We start from the raw sequence: 22,330 nt of genomic DNA on the forward strand, positions 1-22,330 counted from the left end.
GTATCAACACCTGCACAGGATCGGTACATCCGAACATCACACCTGCGGGACAAGTACAGGATGGCAACAACAACTGCCCGAGTTACACCAGGAACGCATAATCCCCCCCATCAATTCTCAGACTGTCCGCAATAGGCTGAGAGAGGCTGGACTGAGGGCTTGTAGGCCTGTTGTAAGGCAGGTCCTCACCAGACATCACCGGCAACAACGTCGCCTATGGGCACAAACCCACCGTCACTGGACAAGACAGGACTGGCAAAATGTGCAAGATGAGCGTTACACCGAGGCCTGTACTCTGGAGCGGGATTGATTTGGAGGTGGAGGGTCCGTCATGGTCTGGGGCGTTGTGTCACAGCATCATCGGACTGAGCTTGATGTCATTACAGGCAATCTCAATGCTGTGCGTTACAGGGAAGACATCCTCCTCCCTCATGTGGTACCCTTCCTGACATGACCATCCAGCATGACAATGCCACCAGCCATACTGCTCGTTCTGTGCGTGACATCCTGCAAGACAGGAATGTCAGTGTTCTGCCATGGCCAGCGAAGAGCCCGGACCTTAATCACATTGAGCATGTCTGGGACCTGTTGGATCAGAGGGTGAGGTATAGGGCCATTCTCCCCAGAAATGTCTGGGAACTTGCATGTGCCTTGGTGGAAGAGTAGGGTAACATCTCACAGCAAGAACTGGAAAATCTGGTGCAGTCCATGAAGAGGAGATGCACTGCAGTACTTAATTCAGCTGGTGGCCATACCAGATACTGACTGTTACTTTAGATTTTGACCCCCCCCCCCTTTGTTCAGGGGCACATTATTCCATTTCTGATAGTCTGTGGAACTTGTTCAGTTTATGTCTCAGTTGTTGAATCTTGTTATGTTCATATAAATATTTACATATGTTAAGTTTGCTGAAAATAAACGCAGTTGACAGTGAGAGGACATTTCTTTTTTTGCTGATTTTATGCTAACGTGGGCTATTTTCAGCACTTTTCTGGGATGCTTGCTTGTTTTCATTGCTTTACTGGAAAGTTTGGCAGAAGTAGATATGCTCATGTTTTTTATGTTAGTGCAGGGTGAGCTACACACAGTGGACTTCCTAATAGGACACACCACCTCAGTGCTAACAGCATAAACCTGGTTCATAGACACATGATTGCTGCATATAATAGCAGTTAGAGGGACATAAATTAGGTTACTTACATTGTGTCTACCAATGCCCCTGGTATAATGTACATTTGCTGAAGCATGATGATGATTTAGGGACACAATGGTAGGGATTAACTGAACTGGGCTTGATAAGTCATTGTCTCAACGCAGCCTTACAGATCTATCTCAGATCTATCTCAGATCTATCTCAGATCTATCTCAGATCTATATCTCAGATCTATCTATCTCAGATCTATCTCAGATCTATCTCAGATCTATATCTCAGATCTATCTATCTCAGATCTATCTCAGATCTATCTCAGATCTATCTCCCAAAGACTGAAGTAAGATACATATCTGTTTTCGAGTGCACTTGAAATATGCAGCATGCAATACGAATTGTCTTGATCGTATGAAGAGGTAACACCACTGACCATTTAGCCAATTTATTAAAAGCTAGCCAATGTTAGTTTGACTAGCCTAGCCAGCTACTGTACATGTCACCTTGTGTTTGTCTATCTCTATGCAATGGAATTACATTATTATTTTATCATGTTTGTCATGTCTCATTTCAAGTAACTGTCACGTCTGCTCCCCCCCACCCCTGGCGCGCACTCCTGTCATCCATTACGCACACCTGCCTTCCCTCGTCGCGCGCATCAGTGATATTGGACTCACCTGGACTCACTCATCACCTGTTATTACCTCCCTTATGTTTGTCAGTTCCCCAGCTCTGTTCCCCGCTTCTGCGTTAATTGTTTGTATTGCTACTTTGCTGACGCTGTTCCTGTCTCGTTCCATGTCCGTTGTTTATTAAACGTTTGACTCCTCGTACCTGCATCGTCTCTCCAGCGTCATCCCATGTGACAGTAACTAGCTGCAGGCTTATAGAAGCATTCAATCATATACTTTGCATAGAAACCCAAATAAAAGCGTGGTCATGTATGCGAGGTTTAAAAATGACAGCTGCATATGCATATTAGCCAATACATACTGTATGGCATAACCTACACATATAGCATACATATAGCATACCATAACAGTTGTACAATGTGCTCTGCAGTAAGATAACCAGAGTTTGATTTCTCAACCAGATGAGTTCTCAAATAGCAGCTCCCCAATACCATGGTGGGCATGCATAATGTTGGATGCATTGGAATTTAAGGTATGGAGAATGATACAGAGACTGTGGGGTTATAGAAAAAGCATTTGGGAAAGGAATGTTTGAGTTTCAAATACTACATTTTCAATGAATGTGAGTATATTTAGGTGGTTTAAATTATGAACTTTCTTACTAACATTCTAAAAGTTGACGGTGCCAAAATCTTGCCAATCAATTCATTATTCTACTAACTATGTGTGAGACATATTTTCCATAATTTACGTTTCATGCATATGCATACGAACAAAGAAAACATCACAAATACTGTTTCACCATTTATTGAGTACAGTCAAATAGCAAAGGTGTCTCAGGCAGTATTTGAAGTATCTAAATATAGTGTAACCATTCAATGTATATCAAGTGTCGTGGAGGTCACAATCTTACAATGTTGCGGTCCAGAAATTAGAGCTTACCATCTATGCCAAAAGTCTGGACCTCTGATGGTGACTATAGAACCGTCATCAACACGTGCTTCAGTATTCCTCCTTATCTCTATAAGCATTTGTGTGCCCAGCCCTCATAGACGTATTGAAAGGATCCCACCCTGGTAACCAATGTAGCTGACCGATGTAGAGTGAGAAATGCCTGAGCAGAATGCAATCTAAAGCTTGTGTGGTCCAGAGATGAGAACTCTATCATCTATGGCAAAAGCTTGGACTCCTGGCGAGGACAATAGAATTCTCCCCACTGCATTTTACAATAGTAAAATAATCTGCTTGTAAACTGTTACATTCATTCTACATTGAGTTTGGTCTTTGAGATGCTCAAAAAAGCAAATATTTCTGTAGTTGATGTTCTTCAACTCTACAATGACGACAAGTACATATGTGGTTCCAATATCTAAATAGTGATGGCAGGGCTAGTTCAAACTGCAGTAGGATGGTTCTCCTCACAGATGAGTTAATCAGCTCATGATTGGTGAATAGCACTTGGTTGATCTCTGGGAGCAGGATACCGGAGAGCTGAATAGATCATATGAGACAAAAATGAGAGATGAGAATTGAATCAAATAAATCATCACAGAAAAGGAATGTAGTTTGTGAGCTAGAAAATAAACATCCTGACAGTCTGAGGCAGGGTGCTCTGCAATCATCCTACCTCAACTATTGACAGGGATAAAGTGGCGTTTGTTATTTGTCAGTATGAATGAAATTACTGGGTCCTGCCTTGATGACTGTATTAGATTTACACTACTTGTCCTATAGATTTTTGTAGTCTTAAATGATTGCTTGGAACTAACTAAAACGCTCCTTGTCTCGGAATGACATGCTAGCTATTGATAAAGCTATCTGCTCCTGCAAGCTAGCAACAAATCTACTTGTTGTAACTAGCTAACTAACTAGAAAGCTAGCTACATTACTACGGTTGCTGTGTTCTAAGATGGGAGACAATATACAGTTTGCACTGATGGTAATCGCGTTTCTATGACTAAATAGTTTGATTACATTTTAAAAAAAATACTTTACCTGATAGCACTTTGTCAGACGGATTGATTCCGATAACGTGATTGGCAGACGACATGATCAGCAGAGATTGTACCATGGATAGTACACACATTTTGATTGGTTTACAGTTTAATACTTGGTTGCATTTGCCTGTCAAGGTTAGCGAACATAAAAGTACCTTTAAAAAATGTGCAAGAATGAATTAACATTGCCAACAAATGTGTTCAGAATAAACAAACATACACAATATATAAAAACCAGCTTGTCCCTCAACAGAGATGGATCATCTCAAAAACTAAAGCAGATAGCTTGTTACGGCCCACCCCCTATCACTGATAGTCACTCAATTAGCCCATGTCAGCAAACTTTTTTTAGATCGGGAAGTTATTAGTCCAGCCAACTATCTAAACTTGTTGTAATCAGCAAAAGGCTAGGGCCAGCTCTGACTGCAAGTGTGGGTATGGATGTGGGTACACAGCTACTGTGGCCCCTCATGATAAGTTCTGATTTTATGTGGCCCCCACCCCATCAAAGTTGCCCATCCCTGCTCTACATCAATATCTGTCTCTACGTCACATTGAACTGCATTCACTCTTCAGACACACTCAATGATCCAGACACTGTGTGTGTGTGTGTGTGTGTGTGTGTGTGTGTGTGTGTGTGTGTGTGTGTGTGTGTGTGTGTGTGTGTGTGTGTGTGTGTGTGTGTGTGTGTGTGTGTGTGTGTGTGTGTGTGTGTGTGTGTGTGTGTGTGTGTGTGTGTGTGTGTGTGTGTGTGTGTGTGTGTGTGCGTGCGTGCGTGTAAGGAAAAGCACTCACTCAGTTCTAACGGGTGTGCAGTTGTTGCTAAGAGACAGGCAGCAGCCGAAACTGAGGGAGAGGGAGAGATGAATTGAAATTGAGAGAAATAGAGAGGCAGAGAGAGGGGGGTAGATAGGGAAAGTAAAGGGGCAGGGAGAGAGTGGTGTAAGGAGTTAAGAGAGAGAGAAAAAGAGTGAGGTTTATATAAAGATGAGTAAGCAAGCTGAAGAGAGAGAGAGAGAGAGAGAAGGAGTGAACTAGACAGAGAAGGAGAGAGGGGGTGGAGAAAGAGATACAAAGAGTCAGGGTGAGTGAGTTTAAGATAAAGAAAGCGATGGTGGAGGGAACGAGCAGAAAAGAGAGGGAGAAGGGGAGAGAGGGATAGAGAAAGGGTGCCGAAAATTGGAGGGGAGAAAGAGAGGTAAGTGGGTCAGGAGGTACACAGAAACTCACCTGTCTACCGCCCCCTAACCTTTCAGCAACCTAAACGCAACCTTTAAACGATCCATAAATAACCTCAACACAACCCTCCCACAACTTATACACAACTAACCACAACCTATACACAACCTCCAGACAGCACAAACACAATATGACCTTTGCACACAACAACCCCCTATCCTCCAGAAAACCCCAATCCCTCTCACAAAACCCACTCTAATATGGTAAACTCTAAGTAATATGGTACCGATTCACTTTGCCATCTGATAGGCTGCATAGAATTTTTCTCCAATCCTTATAGATCTACAGATCTAGGAGGCTTGGGGGGTTTGTCGCTAGTTTCCACAGCTAAATCAAATAAAAATTTTACATCAGCTGATGTCACAAAGTGCTTATGCAGAAACACAGCATAAAACCCCAAACAGCAAGCAATGCAGATGTAGGAGCACGGTGGCTATGTAAAACTCCCTAGAATGGCAGGAATCTAGGAAGAAACCTACAGAGGAACCAGGCTCTGAGCGGTGGACTGTCCTCTCCTGGCTGTGCCCGGTAGAGATTATAAGACTACATGGCCATTAAGGCCAGATCGTTCTTCAAGATATTCAAACGTTCATAGATGACCAGCAGCTAAAATTTAACTTATTAAAATTTTATTTTAAACCTGACCTTAACCCTAAAATTAACCACACTGCTAAATTTATGCCTAACCCTAACCTTAAATTAAGAACAAAAAGCAAATGTTTGTTTTCATGATTTTGTACAATATAGACCATTTTGTGGTAACTAGTAGAAACAAGGCATGGGGGTTCGCTTACTTAAAGTCTCACCCTTCATTCACAACCTCTAATTAAACCCTCAATACCTACACAACCTTAACCCAACTCCCACACAACCAAGAGAACCCTCACACAACCATCACACAATGTCTGCTTTATATATTATATGAAGCCTCATGGGACAATTGTATTCACAATATAGTACACGAACACAGTTTACTATGACTGTAACTGAGGAACAGATAGAAGTATTCGACTCCCCCTCTCGTCCCTTACCCTCTACCCCCCACACACACCCAGTCCACTCCTCTTCTTCACTAAATGCTCTCTCTCTCTCTCTCTCTCTCTCTCTCTCTCTCTCTCTCTCTCTCTCTCTCTACCCTTACTCTTCCACCTCTCTCCCTCTCCTATATTTCTCCCCTCCTTCCCTTTGCTGTCTTCCTCTCTCTCTTCTTCCCTCTCTCTCTCCCTACCACCCTCCCCTCTCTCCCTTACTGCCCTCCCCTCTCTCCCTACCGCCCTCCCTCTCTCCCTACCGCCCTCCCATCTCTCCCTTACTGCCCTCCCCTCTCTCCCTACCGCCCTCCCCTCTCTCCCTACCGCCCTCCCATCTCTCCCTTACTGCCCTCCCCTCTCTCCCTACCCCTCTCTCCCTACCGCCCTCCCCTCTCTCCCTACTGCCCTCCCATCTCTCCCTTACTGCCCTCCCCTCTCTCCCTACCGCCCTCCCCTCTCTCCCTACTGCCCTCCCCTCGCTCCCTACCGCCCTCCCCTCTCTCCCTACCGACCCTCCCCTCTCTCCCTACCGCCCTCCCCTCTCTCCCTACTGCCCTCCCCTCGCTCCCTACTGCCCTCCCCTCTCTCCCTACTGCCCTCCCATCTCTCCCTTACTGCCCTCCCCTCTCTCCCTACCGCCCTCCCCTCTCTCCCTACCGCCCTCCCCTCTCTCCCTACCGCCCTCCCCTCTCTCCCTACTGCCCTCCCCTCGCTCCCTACCGCCCTCCCCTCTCTCCACTACCTCCTGTCTCCTCTCTCTCTCTCTCTCTCTCTCTCTCTCATCCCCAGCCGCAGGAAATTCCTAATGATCTTCATCATCAGTCTGTGTTCAACACTACTTCCAGCCAAGAGCACATACTGTACACTCACAGACACACACACACAGACACACACACACACACATATGCACACACACTCACAGACACACACAGCACATTGCATACACAAAAGAGGTTAATGCACAGACAAACTGAAGCAAACATCAGACTACACTGGCTCAGCTTTTCTCTCTCTATGTCTCTCTCTCTTCTAATCGCCCCTCTCTCTTTCTAATGTTGTTTCTACAGGAACCTACATGCTGTAGCTAGTTATTTTAAGACAAGAACCGTACGAGCCCTGTCCCCTGCTCCCCCACCACCACTCCTTCTCCTACAACCTCTCTCACACACTCCCCCACCTATCCTCTCTCCCCCTCCTCCCTCCACATCCATCCTCCGCTCTCCCCTTTGCCTGCCCCCTCTCTTCTTCCCCCCACCTCTTCTCCCTCCCTCCTCTTTCTCTCTTTCCTCCAGGCAGTTTCCTGGCTCTGTTGATGGCCGCCCCTCAGTCGGTCATGTGACGAATAGCGGCAGCTGGGAGCAGCCAGGAGTGCACACGCACACGCACACACACACACACACTGCACACACGCACACACTGCACACACGCACATACACTGCACACACGCACACACACACACACACACACACACACACACACACACACACACACACACACACACACACACACACACACACACACACACACACACACACACACACACACACACACACACACAGTCAGACCTTGAGGCCAGTGTTTTGGAGAGGGGGCTCTGTGCTGCGGCCTGACTTCCTGACTCCTCCCTCTGTTCCACAGTTGCCGTGGGTTACTGCTGCAGCTCCGGTTGCCAAGGAGAAGGCTGCTGGCTGTTTGAACAACAATGGCCGTGAACATTCCAACTGTAGGTACTGTCTCTCACACACACACTCACCAGAGAACACACATACTTAAGAACGCACATAGCTACACACAAACACACATATTCATGTGACACGTAGACACATGCGCACACGCAAACACACACTAATGTACAGTATCTCCATCCAAATCCTGATCCCACATATTCAAACTTAAATAACCCCTCCAACCAAACTCACACCCTCTCTCCCTCAGATGATTGCTTTTGTTGAAAGGATAAGAGTAGCCCTTCTCTCTGTCAGTCTATCAGACGCTTTCTCAATCCATCTCTGTTGTCTCTTCTCTCTCTCCACCCATCCTCCTCCGTGTCTGCCCCCCTCTTTCTTTCCAGGAGCCTGAGTGTGCAGTGCATTCATCCATCTTCCCCCACCCCGTCTTCTACCCTTATCTCTCTCTCTCTCCTTCTCCTCTCTTGCCCTCACTCTCCTTCTTTCTCTCTCTTTCCTTCTCCTCTATCTCTCTCATTTTCCTCTGTCTCTCTCTTTCTCTCTCTGAGGAAGTGTGTAATCCCAAGGGACAAAAAGCTCCCTACCTTCCAGCTGAGAAGGGGGGATGAAGAGGGAAAGAGAGGGACATAGAGAGGACTGGGTTGGAAGAGAGAGAGAAACACAGTGGGAAGAGAGGGGGAAGGGAGAGAGAGGGGGAAGAGAAAGGGAGAACTATCATCATTAGGATTCCTGGAGCAGAACCTTTAGCTCTGTTGTGTTAATGATGCGACAATGTTACAGGAATGTCAAATGAATGTATTTTAAACATTTTAAAATCTGTCACCTTTCTGATCATCTGCTTCATCTTTTTGTGAACACACGTCTACACATAAATGTTTTTTCTGAGTTCCAGTGTGTGTAATCAATACACAAATGAGACTATGTGAATGTGTGTGTGTGCATGCATGTGTCAAGAGAGAGAGAAAGATATAGACAGAGCAGAGGTCCGTGTGAAGGTGTGTGTATGAGAGAGAGTGAAGGTGTGTGTGTGAGAGAGAATGAAGGTGTGTGTGTGAAGGTTTGGGTGAAAGTGTTTCTCGTCTTTAATAATTGAACTATTTCTGTCCAGCTTGTTAGTGAGGTAGACACACACTTTCTATCCCTCTTTTTCTCTGCCAGCTCTCTCTTCTGTCTCTCCCTCTCTCCCTCTTTCCCTCTCTCCCTCTTTCCCTCTCTCCCTCTTTCCCTCTCTCCCTCTTTCCCTCTCTCCCTCTCTCCCTCTTTCCCTCTCTCCCTCTTTCCCTCTTTCCCTCTCTCCCTCCCTCCCTCTCACTCAGACACACACACGGGCGGGCGGGCGGGCGGGCGGGCGGACGGACGGACGGACGGACGGACGGACGGACGGACGGACGGACGGACGGACAGACGGACGGACGGACAGACAGACAGACAGACAGACAGACAGACAGACAGACAGACAGACAGACAGACAGACAGACAGACAGACAGACAGACAGACAGACAGACAGACAGACAGGTCTGGAGACAGGTCTCCAGACAGGTCTGGAGTTTAGCCAGAACATAGTATACTCAACCTGCCTCAGGGGGAAATAATGCAAACTACAGTACAACTAGCTAGACTAGAGAACCACAGAACTACAACTAGCTAGACTAGAGAACCACAGAACTACAACTAGCAAGGCTAGAGAACCACAGAATTACAACTAGCTAGACTAGAGAACCACATAACTACAACTAGCAAGGCTAGAGAACCACAGAACTACAACTAGCTAGACTAGAGAACCACAGAACTACAACTAGCTAGACTAGAGAACCACAGAACTACAACTAGCTAGACTAGAGAACCACAGAACAACAACTAGCTAGACTAGAGAACCACAGAACTACAACTAGCAAGGCTAGAGAACCACAGAACTACAACTAGCTAGGCTCGAGAACCACAGAACTACAACTAGCTAGACTAGAGAACCACAGAACTACAACTAGCTAGACTAGAGAACCACAACTAGCTAGACTAGAGAACCACAGAACTACAACTAGCTAGACTAGAGAACCACAGAACAACAACTAGCTAGACTAGAGAACCACAGAACTACAACTAGCTAGGCTAGAGAACCACAGAACTACAATTAGCTAGGCTAGAGAACCACAGAACTACAACTAGCTAGACTAGAGAACCACAGAACAACAACTAGCTAGACTAGAGAACCACAGAACTACAACTAGCTAGGCTAGAGAACCACAGAACAACAACTAGCTAGACTAGAGAACCACAGAACTACAACTAGCTAGACTACAGAACCACAGAACTACAACTAGCTAGACTAGAGAACCACAGAACTACAACTAGCTAGGCTAGAGAACCACAGAACTACAACTAGCTAGGCTAGAGAACCACAGAACTACAACTAGCTAGACTAGAGAACCACATAACTACAACTAGCTAGGCTAGAGAACCACAGAACTACAACTAGCTGGACTAGAACCAGAACCACAACTAGCTAGGCTAGTGAACCACAGAACTACAACTAGCTAGTCTAGAGAACCACAACTAGCTAGACTAGAGATCCACAGAACTACAACTAGCTAGGCTAGAGAACCACAGAACTACAACTAGCTAGACTAGAGAACCACAGAACTACAACTAGCTAGGCTAGAGAACCACAGAACTACAACTAGCTGGACTAGAACCCGAACCACAACTAGCTAGACTAGAGAACCACAGAACTACAACTAGCTGGACTAGAACCAGAACCACAACTAGCTAGACTATAACCACAGAACTACAACTAGCTAGACTAGAGAACCACAGAACCACAACTAGCTAGACTAGAGAAAAACAGAACCAGAACTAGCTGGACTAGAACCAGAACCACAACTAGCTAGACTAAATCCAGAACCACAACTAGCTGGACTATAACCAAAACCACAACTACAAATAGCTGTACTAGAACCAGAACCACAACTAGCTAGACTAGAACCCGAACAGAACCACAACTAGCTAGACTAGAACCACGACCACAACTAGCTGGACTAGAACCAGAACCATAACCACAACTAGCTAGACTAAAACCAGAACCACAACTAGCTGAACTAGAACCAAAACCACAACTAAAAATAGCTGTACTAGAACCAGAACCACAACTAGCTAGACTAGAACCAGAACAGAACCACAACTAGCTAGACTAGAACCACAACTAGCTGGACTAGAACCACAACCAGAACCACAACTAGCTAGACTAGAACCACAACCACAAAAAGCTGGACTAGAACCAAAACTATAACTACAACTAGCTGGACTAGAACCATAGCCACAACTAGCTGGACTAGAATCAGAATCAGAACCACAACTAGCTGGAGTAGACCCAGAACTAGAACTACACCTATCTGGACTAGAACCAGAACCAAAACTAACTGGACTAGAACCACAACCACAACCACAGCTAGCTGGACTATAACTACAACTACATAGACTAGAACTAGAACCACAACTAGCTAGACTAGAACCAGAACCAAAACTAGCTGGACTAGAACCACAACTAGCTGGACTAGAACCAAATCCAAAACTAGCAGGACTAGAACCAGAACCAAAACTAGCTGGACTACAACCAGAACCACAACTAGCTGGACTAGAACAAGAACCACAACTAGCTGGACTAGAACCAGAACCAAAACTAGCTGGACTAGAACCAGAACCAAAGCTAGCTGGACTAGAACCAGAATCAAAACTAGCTGGACTAGAACCAGAACTAGAACTAGCTGGACTAGAACAAGAACCAAAACTAGCTGGACTAGAACCAGAACCAAAACTAGCTGGACTACAACCAGAACCACAACTAGCTGGACTAGAACCAGAACCAAACCTAGCTGGACTACAACCAGAACCACAACTAGCTGGACTAGAACAAGAACCAAAACTAGCTGGACTAGAACCAGAACCAAAACTAGCTGGACGAGAAACAGAACCAAAACTAGCTGGACTAGAACCAGAACTAGAACTAGCTGGACTATAACAAGAACCACAACTCTGAGTGGGAGGGTCATAACCTTCAGTTAGAAAGTGTGTTTGTGTGTGTCAGTGTGCATGCTGTCAGTTCCATCTCCATAGCTACTTCTGAAACTAGGAAGTCTGGCAAGGCCTGCTGATAGGCTGAGAAAGGAGACAGATGATTGGTTGAGCTGTGGCTGTCATATCAGCAGAGTGTATCTGCAGCACCACACACACACACTCAATTCAATTCAAGGGCTTTATTGGCATGGGAAACATGTGTTAACATTGCCAAAGCAAGTGAGGTAGACAACATACAAAGTGAATATATAAAGTGAAAAACAACAAAAATTAACAGTAAACATTACACATACATACACATACTCTCTCTCTCTCTCTCTCTATCATACACTCATACACACACTCCAGCCAAACAAATACATGGAGCAGGTAGTTCTATATAGATATGTAAGAATGTGTGTGTGTGTGTGTGTTGACTACTGACCTGGCTAATAGAGTTAAGGACAGAAATAACATCATCTGAGATACAAGGCCGTTTCTATGACTACCACCACTCACAGGTACACAATGGGGCTATGCTGTTATATGTTGTGCATTGACACACACACACAGACTTCTCTCTCTTTAATACCTCTTGCTCAGCATCTGTCAGCATCACACAGACACGTGCACATGGAAAGGATATGCAGGTCAAAAAGGGCCATAAATAAAATGACACTGTCACAACACAGACCCTGGCCCTCGGCGCTCTCCCCCCATCGGATAATAATCATGCACCACCATGAGCTCTGTGTCTCGAGGCTGATGTGGGCGTCACTCATTCAACGCACCGGGCGGTTCGTGCCTATACGGGATGAGCGCGTCAGTACAGCTCAATTTGTTACCGGGGGATTATAGCCCCGGCTTTACAGGGGAACCGGATGACGTCTCTCGCGCTTTAATTACGGTAAACATCTGTCGGAGCGCGCCCTGAGCTCGCGCCACAGCAGCGCCACAGCACGTACCGAATGTTATATGTAGGTGGAGACCGACGGTGAATCTAGCCTACCTGAGAGACAGTCTCAGTGACGGATCCGGTCCTGTGTGAACGTGTGTTTGTATGGTAGCTTTCACAACGAACCAGCATATACACACAATCAGCCCTGCATGGAGATGCTTCCTTAACAATAGCCTTAACTCGTGTGTGTGTCACCATCACTAATGAGAAAGGAGCCCACCTCAGCCATAGTGGCAGACTGACCCAATGCACGAATTCCCTTTATAACGGCACCGACGAGGTTAATACAAATTCCTTCAATAAAAAAAATGCAGCGGTGCCGCGCGCATCTGGCAGCGCCGCTAGAACTGTCCGGTATGCAAATATGAGTTGTGTACACAGATAGACACTGCATGCGCACTCACCGGGAGAGGCTCGTTGCTGCAGCGGGGCTTCTCTTCTCTCGTCGTGCGGATCACTGAGTTCTCGGTAATATCACAGCTGCCACTGCTGGCGCACAGCATTTTCCGTTCATTCCTACCGTTAACGTCGTTGTCTGTCTCCTCTCCGTGCTTCGCGCGCATCTGTCTGTATGCGTGCAGGGCTCCACCACAGAAAACCGTTTCTCAAAAAAAAGCTGGTCTACATCGACAGCAGAACACTGGAAACGGAGGAAGGTAAAATATAAAGAAGAGAAGGGGAAATTGACGGGGGGGGGGGGGGGCGTATATCCCCTTCTGCACGCAAGAACGCGAACACTCCTCAAACCCCGCGGTAACGATCCCGTGGCAGACAAGGCGTGGAACAGACGTTCCTAGGAGAAATGGAAGAAAATAACAAAATATTTCTTCCGTTTTTATCTCTCCGCGATATCCCCCTTTCTCTCTCTGTCTCTCTCTCACACACAGTGCAATCTCGCCTCTCTCGTTTCTCGCCAGATGTGCCTGTCTGTCAGTCCCATCCAGGGACCCGTAGCTGTCCTCGGTTCTACGGATAAAAAGTCTGGGAAGTGTAGTTCTTTTTTTGTTATCAGAAACTGTTGTCTGGGTTACGCAATGCAGACGTGGGCGAGAGGAGTCAGAGAAAGATGGAGAGAGGGTTGGACACTGACTTGAGTCAGTTCTATAATTAAGTATTAAGTCGAGGGGTTACATTGGCCATTATAAACTGTATGGTTCCAGCCCTGAATGCTGATTGACAGTTTATAATTCCACAATGCGTCGTGCATAAGAACAGCCCTTAGCCGTGGTGTATTGGCCATATACCACACCCCCTCGTGCCTTATCACTTAAATATACCACAGCTAATTTGGGGCGAGGGGGGGTGCTTACATTTGTCCTGTTACACACTTGTAGAAGTGTGTAATGGAGATGTGTTTTTTGCATATTCCAACTCCCAGAGATACCTGCAAGGAGTGGGATCAAGGCCAGGGTCACCATTGTCCAGCGCCCCAGGAGCAATTGGGGTCAAGTGCCTTTCTCAAGGGCACAGCGACAGGTTTTGACCTCGTCTGCTCCGGGATTCAAATCAGCAACCTTTCGTCCATAACCAAGTGGGAAGGTGGTATTTACCACATACGACTGGGAAAAATCCAAAATCCATTTGAACTGGTAATTACTAGTGGGAAATATATGGTTTTTGAACAGTAATTTGTTTACAAGCATGTTATCTGTACTTCTAGTTTATGGTTGACGCAGCTTGTTGTACATTAGCCAATCGGTATTTCTCAATGAGTTCAATGTACGTGAATATATCCAACTGATATTTAGGTAATTACCACCTTCCCACTTGGTTATGAATGCAGCATAAGGGCTGCTCTTAGCATGACAGGAAGCGAGTGCCTGGATACAGCCCTTAGCCGTGGTATATTGGCCATATACCACAAACCCCAGAGGTGTCTTATTGCTATTATAAACTGGTTACAAACATAAATAGAACAGTAAACAAGGATTTTTGCATAATACCTTGGTATATTGTCTGATGTACACACTGCTGTACTGGTGTTTTAGCCAATCAGCATCCATGACACAAACTACCCAGTTTATAGTAACCGGTTATAACCCTATGGTTATAATGAACAGTGCTGGGTGCTCACACATAAAACAGCAGACAGACTTACCACAGGAGGGACCCAATTTCAAGTAGACTGACCACACTAGACAGTCAAAATGTGTGTGTGCATGTGTCTGAGTAAAGAAATATGGTGTTGGTAGGCTAGACCTAGAAACTAAGAAAACAAGACACACATGTATTGTGGAAAATAACTTTACCACAGGCACAGAAACATCTGAAACAGAAAAGTTTCATCATAAAAACCCACACTCCTGCACACGGTCCCAACTCCGACCTCTGTGCATTCATTTGACCCTTTGCCTGGCTCTCCCATTGGCAGAAGGCTGTATACAGAACATGTGTGGATTCAGAGAGGTGAAATAGTCAGAACATAGCACATAGACATTTTACGAAGAGCTGGTACAAACGCCTATTCTACCTGATAAAAATATACTGTATAGAACATATATGGTTGTCTATCTCAATATTCTGAAACGTTGCACCCTGCTGAACAGACCCCATGTGTTAGCTAAGATACAAACAGTATACAAAAAAGCATTAAATAAACTAATTAAAAACCAGGGTTGTCAATATCAGGTTTAAGAAAGGTTGCAGAAAGAAAATCCACTTTGACGTCATGAAAGATGCTTAGTGAGTAAAAAGCATCGGAGTGAAGTCATCACCATCATCATCTTACACAAGTAAAGATTTTAGGCACAAACGGGTCCCCTACAGCCCCACAAACCTTGACCCCTAACCCCATCTAACCCTAACCTTAAACCCCCCCCAGCCTCCATCTAAAGACAAAGCCCTGTTGTCATGGTAACTCAGTAAAGCTATTAAGGCATAGTACACTGACAACAGTCCCTTTCCTCTGCTGGTCTGGGCAGCCGAGCACAGATAGGAGGAGAGGAAGAATTCTGGCTCGTGTTTGATTGCTCTGCCCTGACAGACAGCAACATATAGTAGATAAGGTTTACAGTATGTATAGGTTGTGTGTGTGTGTGTGTGTGTACACACTTGTGTCTGTGTGCGTGGTCACAGGTTCTCTCCAGGCTGGTACTGGGGTTCAGTAGCAGTAAAGTAGTCCTCCAGGAAGCCCTGCAGGTATTCAAAGGTGTGTCTCTCGTCCGCCTCTCTCCGCCAACACTGCACCATCAGCTCATGGAGGGAGGCAGGACAACCCACCGCACAGGGCATCCTGTAGCCTCTCTCCACCTGCTCCAGGACCTCGCGGTTGTTCATACCTAGAGAGAGAGGAGGGAGAGGGAAGGGGAGGTAGAGAGAATGACAGAGATAGATGTTTTTTAGTGTAACACACAGCATCTTATATCCATCATAGAGACAGATGGAAAGACAGAGGGCTGGAAAAAAGAAGGGCGACAGAGTAGGAGACACCTACACCCCCGTACCTGGGTAAGGCACACGTCCTTTTGTGACGAGTTCAGTGAGCAGGATACCAAAGCTCCACACATCAGACTTGATGGTGAAGCGCCCGTATAGAGCTGCTTCAGGAGCTGTCCACTTGATGGGGAACTTGGCTCCTGTAAAATCGTTCAATCAAATGTATTTATGAAGCCCTTTTCACATGAAGAGTTGTCACAATGTCCTAAAACAGTAACTCTCTTCTACCTTGTCTGGCTGTGTACTCATTGTCCTCTATGAGTCTGGCCAGACCAAAGTCAGCGATCTTGCACACCAGATTTTCCCCGACCAGAATGTTAGCCGCTCGCAGATCACGATGGATGTAGTTCATACGCTCTATATATGCCATGCCTGCCGCTATCTACACACACACACACACACACACACACACACACACACACACACACACACACACACACACACACACACACACACACACACACACACACACACACACACACACACACACACAGACACACACACACACACACGAGGAAGGGTTAGAGGTGCAAGCCATCCAATCCCACACGTGACTCCCACATCGACCTCCACAGCCACATGATGTGGAGAAGCTCTGAAACATGGCTCTGAAGCTCTGAAACATGGCCCAACCACAAGAGGAGCATCGATGGACTGCCAAGATGGTGTGTGTTCTTACCTGAGCAGCCATATCCACCAGTTGAGGCAGCTTCAGATTCCCTCCTTCCCCGTCCTTCAGGAAGTCCAGTAAGCTACCTGAAATACACAGTTCAATTCATTTCAGAAATAATTGTGAAAGCGTGTGTGTGGCTCTGCTTGCATATGTGTGTGCTCCGTACCGCACCTTGGCTCATGAACTCTGTGATGATGTAGATGGGTTCTTCAGAGACCACAGCGTACAGCTGCACCAGCTTGTCATGCCTCAGTCTCTTCATGATCTGAGCCTCTTCTAGGAAAGCCTCTGGAGACATGGTGCCTGGCTTCAATGTCTTCACTGCTACCTTGGTGGTGCCGTTCCACATACCTGACACACACACACACACACACACACACACACACACACACACACACACACACACACACACACACACACACACACACACACACACACACACACACACACACACACACACACACACACACACACACACACACACACACACACAGATAGGTATACAGTACACACACACAAAGGAAGAAACACACACACATGCATGCATACAATTATAAACTGGGTGGTTCGAGCCCTGAATGCTGATTGGCTGACATCTGTGGTATATCAGACCGTATACCACAAGTATGACAAAACATTTATTTTTACTGCTTTAATTGCGTTGGTAACCAGTTTATAATAGCAATAAGGCACCTCTGGGGTTTGCGATATATGGCCAATATACCACGGCTAAGGGCTGTAACCAAGCACTCCGTGTTGTGTCGTACATGAGAACAGCCCTATACCGTGGTATATTGGCCAAATACCACAACACCTCGGGCCTTATTGCTTAATTATACACACACAAAGACACACAGGAGTGCACAGAAGTGGTGGGGTGGGATAAGGAAGGGGAGGAGAGGGGGAGAGTCCCACCATGGTGCTTCAGCAGTGCATGAAGCTGGACTAGGAATAGGGTTGGCTACTTCCTGGTCCGGACAGAGAGACTATTACACTGACACAGAACAGCACTGGAATGGAAACTGGGAACACAGCTGGCCGTGGGAAAAGAGAGCACTACACACCACCACATGAGCACCGGATTGGGAATAATCCCAACACACTGAGAAGCACTTCTGGGACACAGTTGTGAAGAGCACTATAGTCCAGTGTTTCCCAACTGGCCCCCAAGTTTGTTTGTTTTTTGTAGAATTTTCATTGTCAGACATAAGACTGTAGAAACACCAGGAAATCAGCTCCAAGGGATTTTAAATTAAAATATATGAAGTACTCCCATGCATAATAGAGTCACGTGATCGTATACACATGTAAGCAAGATCTGAAATGATTATGTTTAAGTCAAACATATCTGTTCTTGCGGTCAATTTTCAGACTTCAAATTATTTGTCATTATGTTCCGACCCCCTGACCATCCCCTCAACAACATAAAACGGCCCGCAGCGTAATGTAGTTGATGATCCCTGCGCTAGACTGTAGGTGGTGTGTGTGTCAGTCTCAACCTACAGTATAAGAAAGTGACTGATTGATCGATTGACAGTTGGGCTCACCCATCCAGACGTCTCCGAAGCAGCCCTGGCCCAACTTTCTGTTTAGAGCCAGCGTTTTCCTGGCAACCTCCCAGGCGTCCCGCCCCAGCCCCAGGGTGAGGGGCGTGGCATTGGGACAGGGTGTGGTCAGAAAGTAACACAGCCCATCGTTACAGCCTAGAGGAGTGAGGGGTTGGAGGGGGAAGGGGGGATGGTAGGAGTGGACAGGGAGGGAGATGAAATGAGATGAAAAGGCATGCAAAGACACAGAACTTCCTACCCATCCAGACTTCTCCAAACTGCCCGTTGCCCAGCTTCTTAATCAGCTGGAGAGATTCTCTGGGAATCTCCCACACGTCCTTGGTCTTCACCGATAGGTCGGCTAGCTTAGGCATGCCCCGCCTACAGCTGCCAATCAACCTACAGCACAAACCTGCTGCTCGCTCTGAGGTGGGTGAGAGAGGGGTGGAAGAGAGAGAGTCGAAGCAAGACAGACAGGCAGACATAATAAAGGAGAGAGCAAAGGGACAAAGACAGAGAGATACAGACAGACAGAATAAAGGAGAGAGCAAAGGGACAAAGACAGAGAGGGATACAGACAGACAGAATAAAGAAGAGAGCAAGGGACAAAGACAGAGAGATACAGACAGACAGAATAAAGAAGAGAGCAAAGGGACAAAGACAGAGAGATACAGACAGACAGAATAAAGGAGAGAGCAAAGGGACAAAGACAGAGAGGGATACAGACAGACAGAATAAAGAAGAGAGCAAGGGACAAAGACAGAGAGAGATACAGACAGACAGAATAAAGGAGAGAGCAAGGGACAAAGGGACAAAGACAAAGAGAGATACAGACAGACAGAATAAAGGAGAGAGCAAGGGACAAAGGGACAAAGACAAAGAGAGATACAGACAGACAGAATAAAGGAGAGAGCAAGGGACAAAGGGACAAAGACAAAGAGAGATACAGACAGACAGAATAAAGGAGAGAGCAAGGGACAAAGGGACAAAGACAAAGAGAGATACAGACAGACAGAATAAAGGAGAGAGCAAGGGACAAAGGGACAAAGGCAGAGAGAGATACAGACAGACAGAATAAAGGAGAGAGCAAGGGACAAAGGGACAAAGACAGAGAGAGATACAGACAGACAGAATAAAGGAGAGAGCAAAGGGACAAAGACAGAGAGAGATACAGACAGACAGAATAAAGGAGAGAGCAAGGGACAAAGGGACAAAGACAGAGAGAGATACAGACAGACAGAATAAAGGAGAGAGCAAAGGGACAAAGACAGAGAGAGATACAGACAGACAGAATAAAGGAGAGAGCAAAGGGACAAAGACAGAGAGAGATACAGACAGACAGAATAAAGGAGAGAGCAAGGGACAAAGACAGAGAGAGATACAGACAGACAGAATAAAGGAGAGAGCAAAGGGACAAAGACAGAGAGAGATACAGACAGACAGAATAAAGGAGAGAGCAAAGGGACAAAGACAGAGAGAGATACAGACAGACAGAATAAAGGAGAGAGCAAGGGACAAAGGGACAAAGACAGAGAGAGATACAGACAGACAGAATAAAGGAGAGAGCAAAGGGACAAAGACAGAGAGAGATACAGACAGACAGAATAAAGGAGAGAGCAAGGGACAAAGGGACAAAGACAGAGAGAGATACAGACATACAGAATAAAGGAGAGAGCAAAGGGACAAAGGGACAAAGACAGAGAGAGATACAGACAGACAGAATAAAGGAGAGAGCAAGGGACAAAGGGACAAAGACAGAGAGAGATACAGGCAGACAGAATAAAGGAGAGAGCAAAGGGACAAAGACAGAGAGGGATACAGACAAACAGAATAAAGGAGAGAGCAAAGGGACAAAGACAGAGAGGGATACAGACAGACAGAATAAAGGAGAGAGCAAAGGGACAAAGACAGAGAGGGATACAGACAAACAGAATAAAGGAGAGAGCAAAGGGACAAAGACAGAGAGAGATACAGACAGACAGAATAAAGGAGAGAGCAAGGGACAAAGGGACAAAGACAAAGAGAGAGATACAGGCAGACAGAATAAAGGAGAGAGCAAAGGGACAAAGACAGAGAGAGGGATACAGACAAACAGAATAAAGGAGAGAGCAAAGGGACAAAGACAGAGAGAGATACAGACAGACAGAATAAAGGAGAGAGCAAGGGACAAAGGGACAAAGACAGAGAGAGATACAGGCAGACAGAATAAAGGAGAGAGCAAAGGGACAAAGACAGAGAGGGATACAGACAGACAGAATAAAGAAGAGAGCAAGGGACAAAGACAGAGAGATACAGACAGACAGAATAAAGGAGAGAGCAAAGGGACAAAGACAGAGAGATACAGACAGACAGAATAAAGGAGAGAGCAAAGGGACAAAGACAGAGAGGGATACAGCCAGACAGAATAAAGAAGAGAGCAAGGGACAAAGACAGAGAGAGATACAGACAGACAGAATAAAGAATTGAGCAAGGGACAAAGGGACAAAGACCGAGAGAGATACAGACAGACAGAATAAAGAATTGAGCAAGGGACAAAGGGACAAAGACAGAGAGAGATACAGACAGACAGAATAAAGGAGAGAGCAAGGGACAAAGGGACAAAGACAGAGAGAGATACAGACAGACAGAATAAAGGAGAGAGCAAAGGGACAAAGACAGAGAGAGATACAGACAGACAGAATAAAGGAGAGAGCAAAGGGACAAAGGGACAAAGACAGAGAGAGATACAGACAGACAGAATAAAGGAGAGAGCAAAGGGACAAAGACAGAGAGAGATACAGACAGACAGAATAAAGGAGAGAGCAAGGGACAAAGACAGAGAGATACAGACAGACAGAATAAAGGAGAGAGCAAGGGACAAAGACAGAGAGATACAGACAGACAGAATAAAGGAGACAGCAAGGGACAAAGACAGAGAGATACAGACAGACAGAATAAAGGAGAGAGCAAGGGACAAAGGGACAAAGACAGAGAGAGATACAGACAGACAGAATAAAGGAGAGAGCAAGGGACAAAGGGACAAAGACAAAGAGAGATACAGACAGACAGAATAAAGGAGAGAGCAAGGGACAAAGGGACAAAGACAAAGAGAGATACAGACAGACAGAATAAAGGAGAGAGCAAGGGACAAAGGGACAAAGACAAAGAGAGATACAGACAGACAGAATAAAGGAGAGAGCAAGGGACAAAGGGACAAAGACAGAGAGAGATACAGACAGACAGAATAAAGGAGAGAGCAAGGGACAAAGGGACAAAGACAGAGAGAGATACAGACAGACAGAATAAAGGAGAGAGCAAGGGACAAAGGGACAAAGACAGAGAGAGATACAGAGAGACAGAATAAAGGAGAGAGCAAAGGGACAAAGGGACAAAGACAGAGAGAGATACAGACAGACAGAATAAAGGAGAGAGCAAGGGACAAAGGGACAAAGACAGAGAGAGATACAGAGAGACAGAATAAAGGAGAGAGCAAGGGACAAAGACAGAGAGATACAGACAGACAGAATAAAGGAGAGAGCAAGGGACAAAGACAGAGAGATACAGACAGACAAGAGGGGAGGGAGAGATAAATTGCTGAGGCACAAAAGCAACAAACACATATAGAACATAAAAAGCAACTGACTACAGTACTTTACTTGGATCTACTAAAAAGTGCTCACATTTCACCGATACACATCTGTTTAGACACACACACATGCACTGACACACCATGCAAACCAATAGGCAACTTTGCTTATGCCTATTTAGTGTGCTTGGCTAATACATTCCTTGATCATATTTGGTCCTTCTGTAGCTCAGTTGGTAGAGCATGGCGCTTGTAACGCCAGGGTAGTGGGTTCGATCCCCGGGACCACCCATACGTAGAATGTATGCACACATGACTGTAAGTCGCTTTGGATAAAAGCGTCTGCTAAATGGCATATATTATTATTATT

The 22,330-nt window shown here is 45.8% G+C and overlaps 2 protein-coding genes across 4 annotated transcripts in view; both read right to left on the bottom strand.

The window, feature by feature from the left end:
- Positions 1 to 14,836, bottom strand: part of LOC124012245 (proteoglycan 4-like) — a 51,804-nt gene extending 36,968 nt beyond the window's left edge. The window contains exon 1 of the mRNA XM_046325719.1: positions 13,145 to 14,836. The gene's annotated coding sequence lies outside the window, so the exon portion shown is untranslated. The remainder of the gene's footprint in view (positions 1 to 13,144) is intronic.
- Positions 14,837 to 14,968: 132 nt separating this feature from the next.
- Positions 14,969 to 22,330, bottom strand: part of yrk (Yes-related kinase) — a 25,144-nt gene continuing 17,782 nt past the window's right edge. For 2 of the 3 annotated variants that reach the window (XM_046326647.1, XM_046326646.1), the window contains 6 exons: positions 18,655 to 18,819; positions 17,020 to 17,199; positions 16,855 to 16,931; positions 16,404 to 16,557; positions 16,184 to 16,315; positions 14,969 to 16,018 (listed from right to left, as the gene is read on the bottom strand). In XM_046326647.1, coding sequence (XP_046182603.1) covers positions 15,810 to 16,018; positions 16,184 to 16,315; positions 16,404 to 16,557; positions 16,855 to 16,931; positions 17,020 to 17,199; positions 18,655 to 18,819 — 917 coding nt within the window. In that variant the 3' untranslated portion in view covers positions 14,969 to 15,809. Of the gene's footprint in view, positions 16,019 to 16,183; positions 16,316 to 16,403; positions 16,558 to 16,854; positions 16,932 to 17,019; positions 17,200 to 18,395; positions 18,552 to 18,654; positions 18,820 to 22,330 lie in introns of all 3 variants that reach the window. The other variant, XM_046326648.1, reaches the window with a different exon arrangement.

The sequence above is a fragment of the Oncorhynchus gorbuscha genome, linkage group LG24, assembly GCF_021184085.1.
Source record: "Oncorhynchus gorbuscha isolate QuinsamMale2020 ecotype Even-year linkage group LG24, OgorEven_v1.0, whole genome shotgun sequence".
Taxonomy (NCBI): domain Eukaryota; kingdom Metazoa; phylum Chordata; class Actinopteri; order Salmoniformes; family Salmonidae; genus Oncorhynchus; species Oncorhynchus gorbuscha.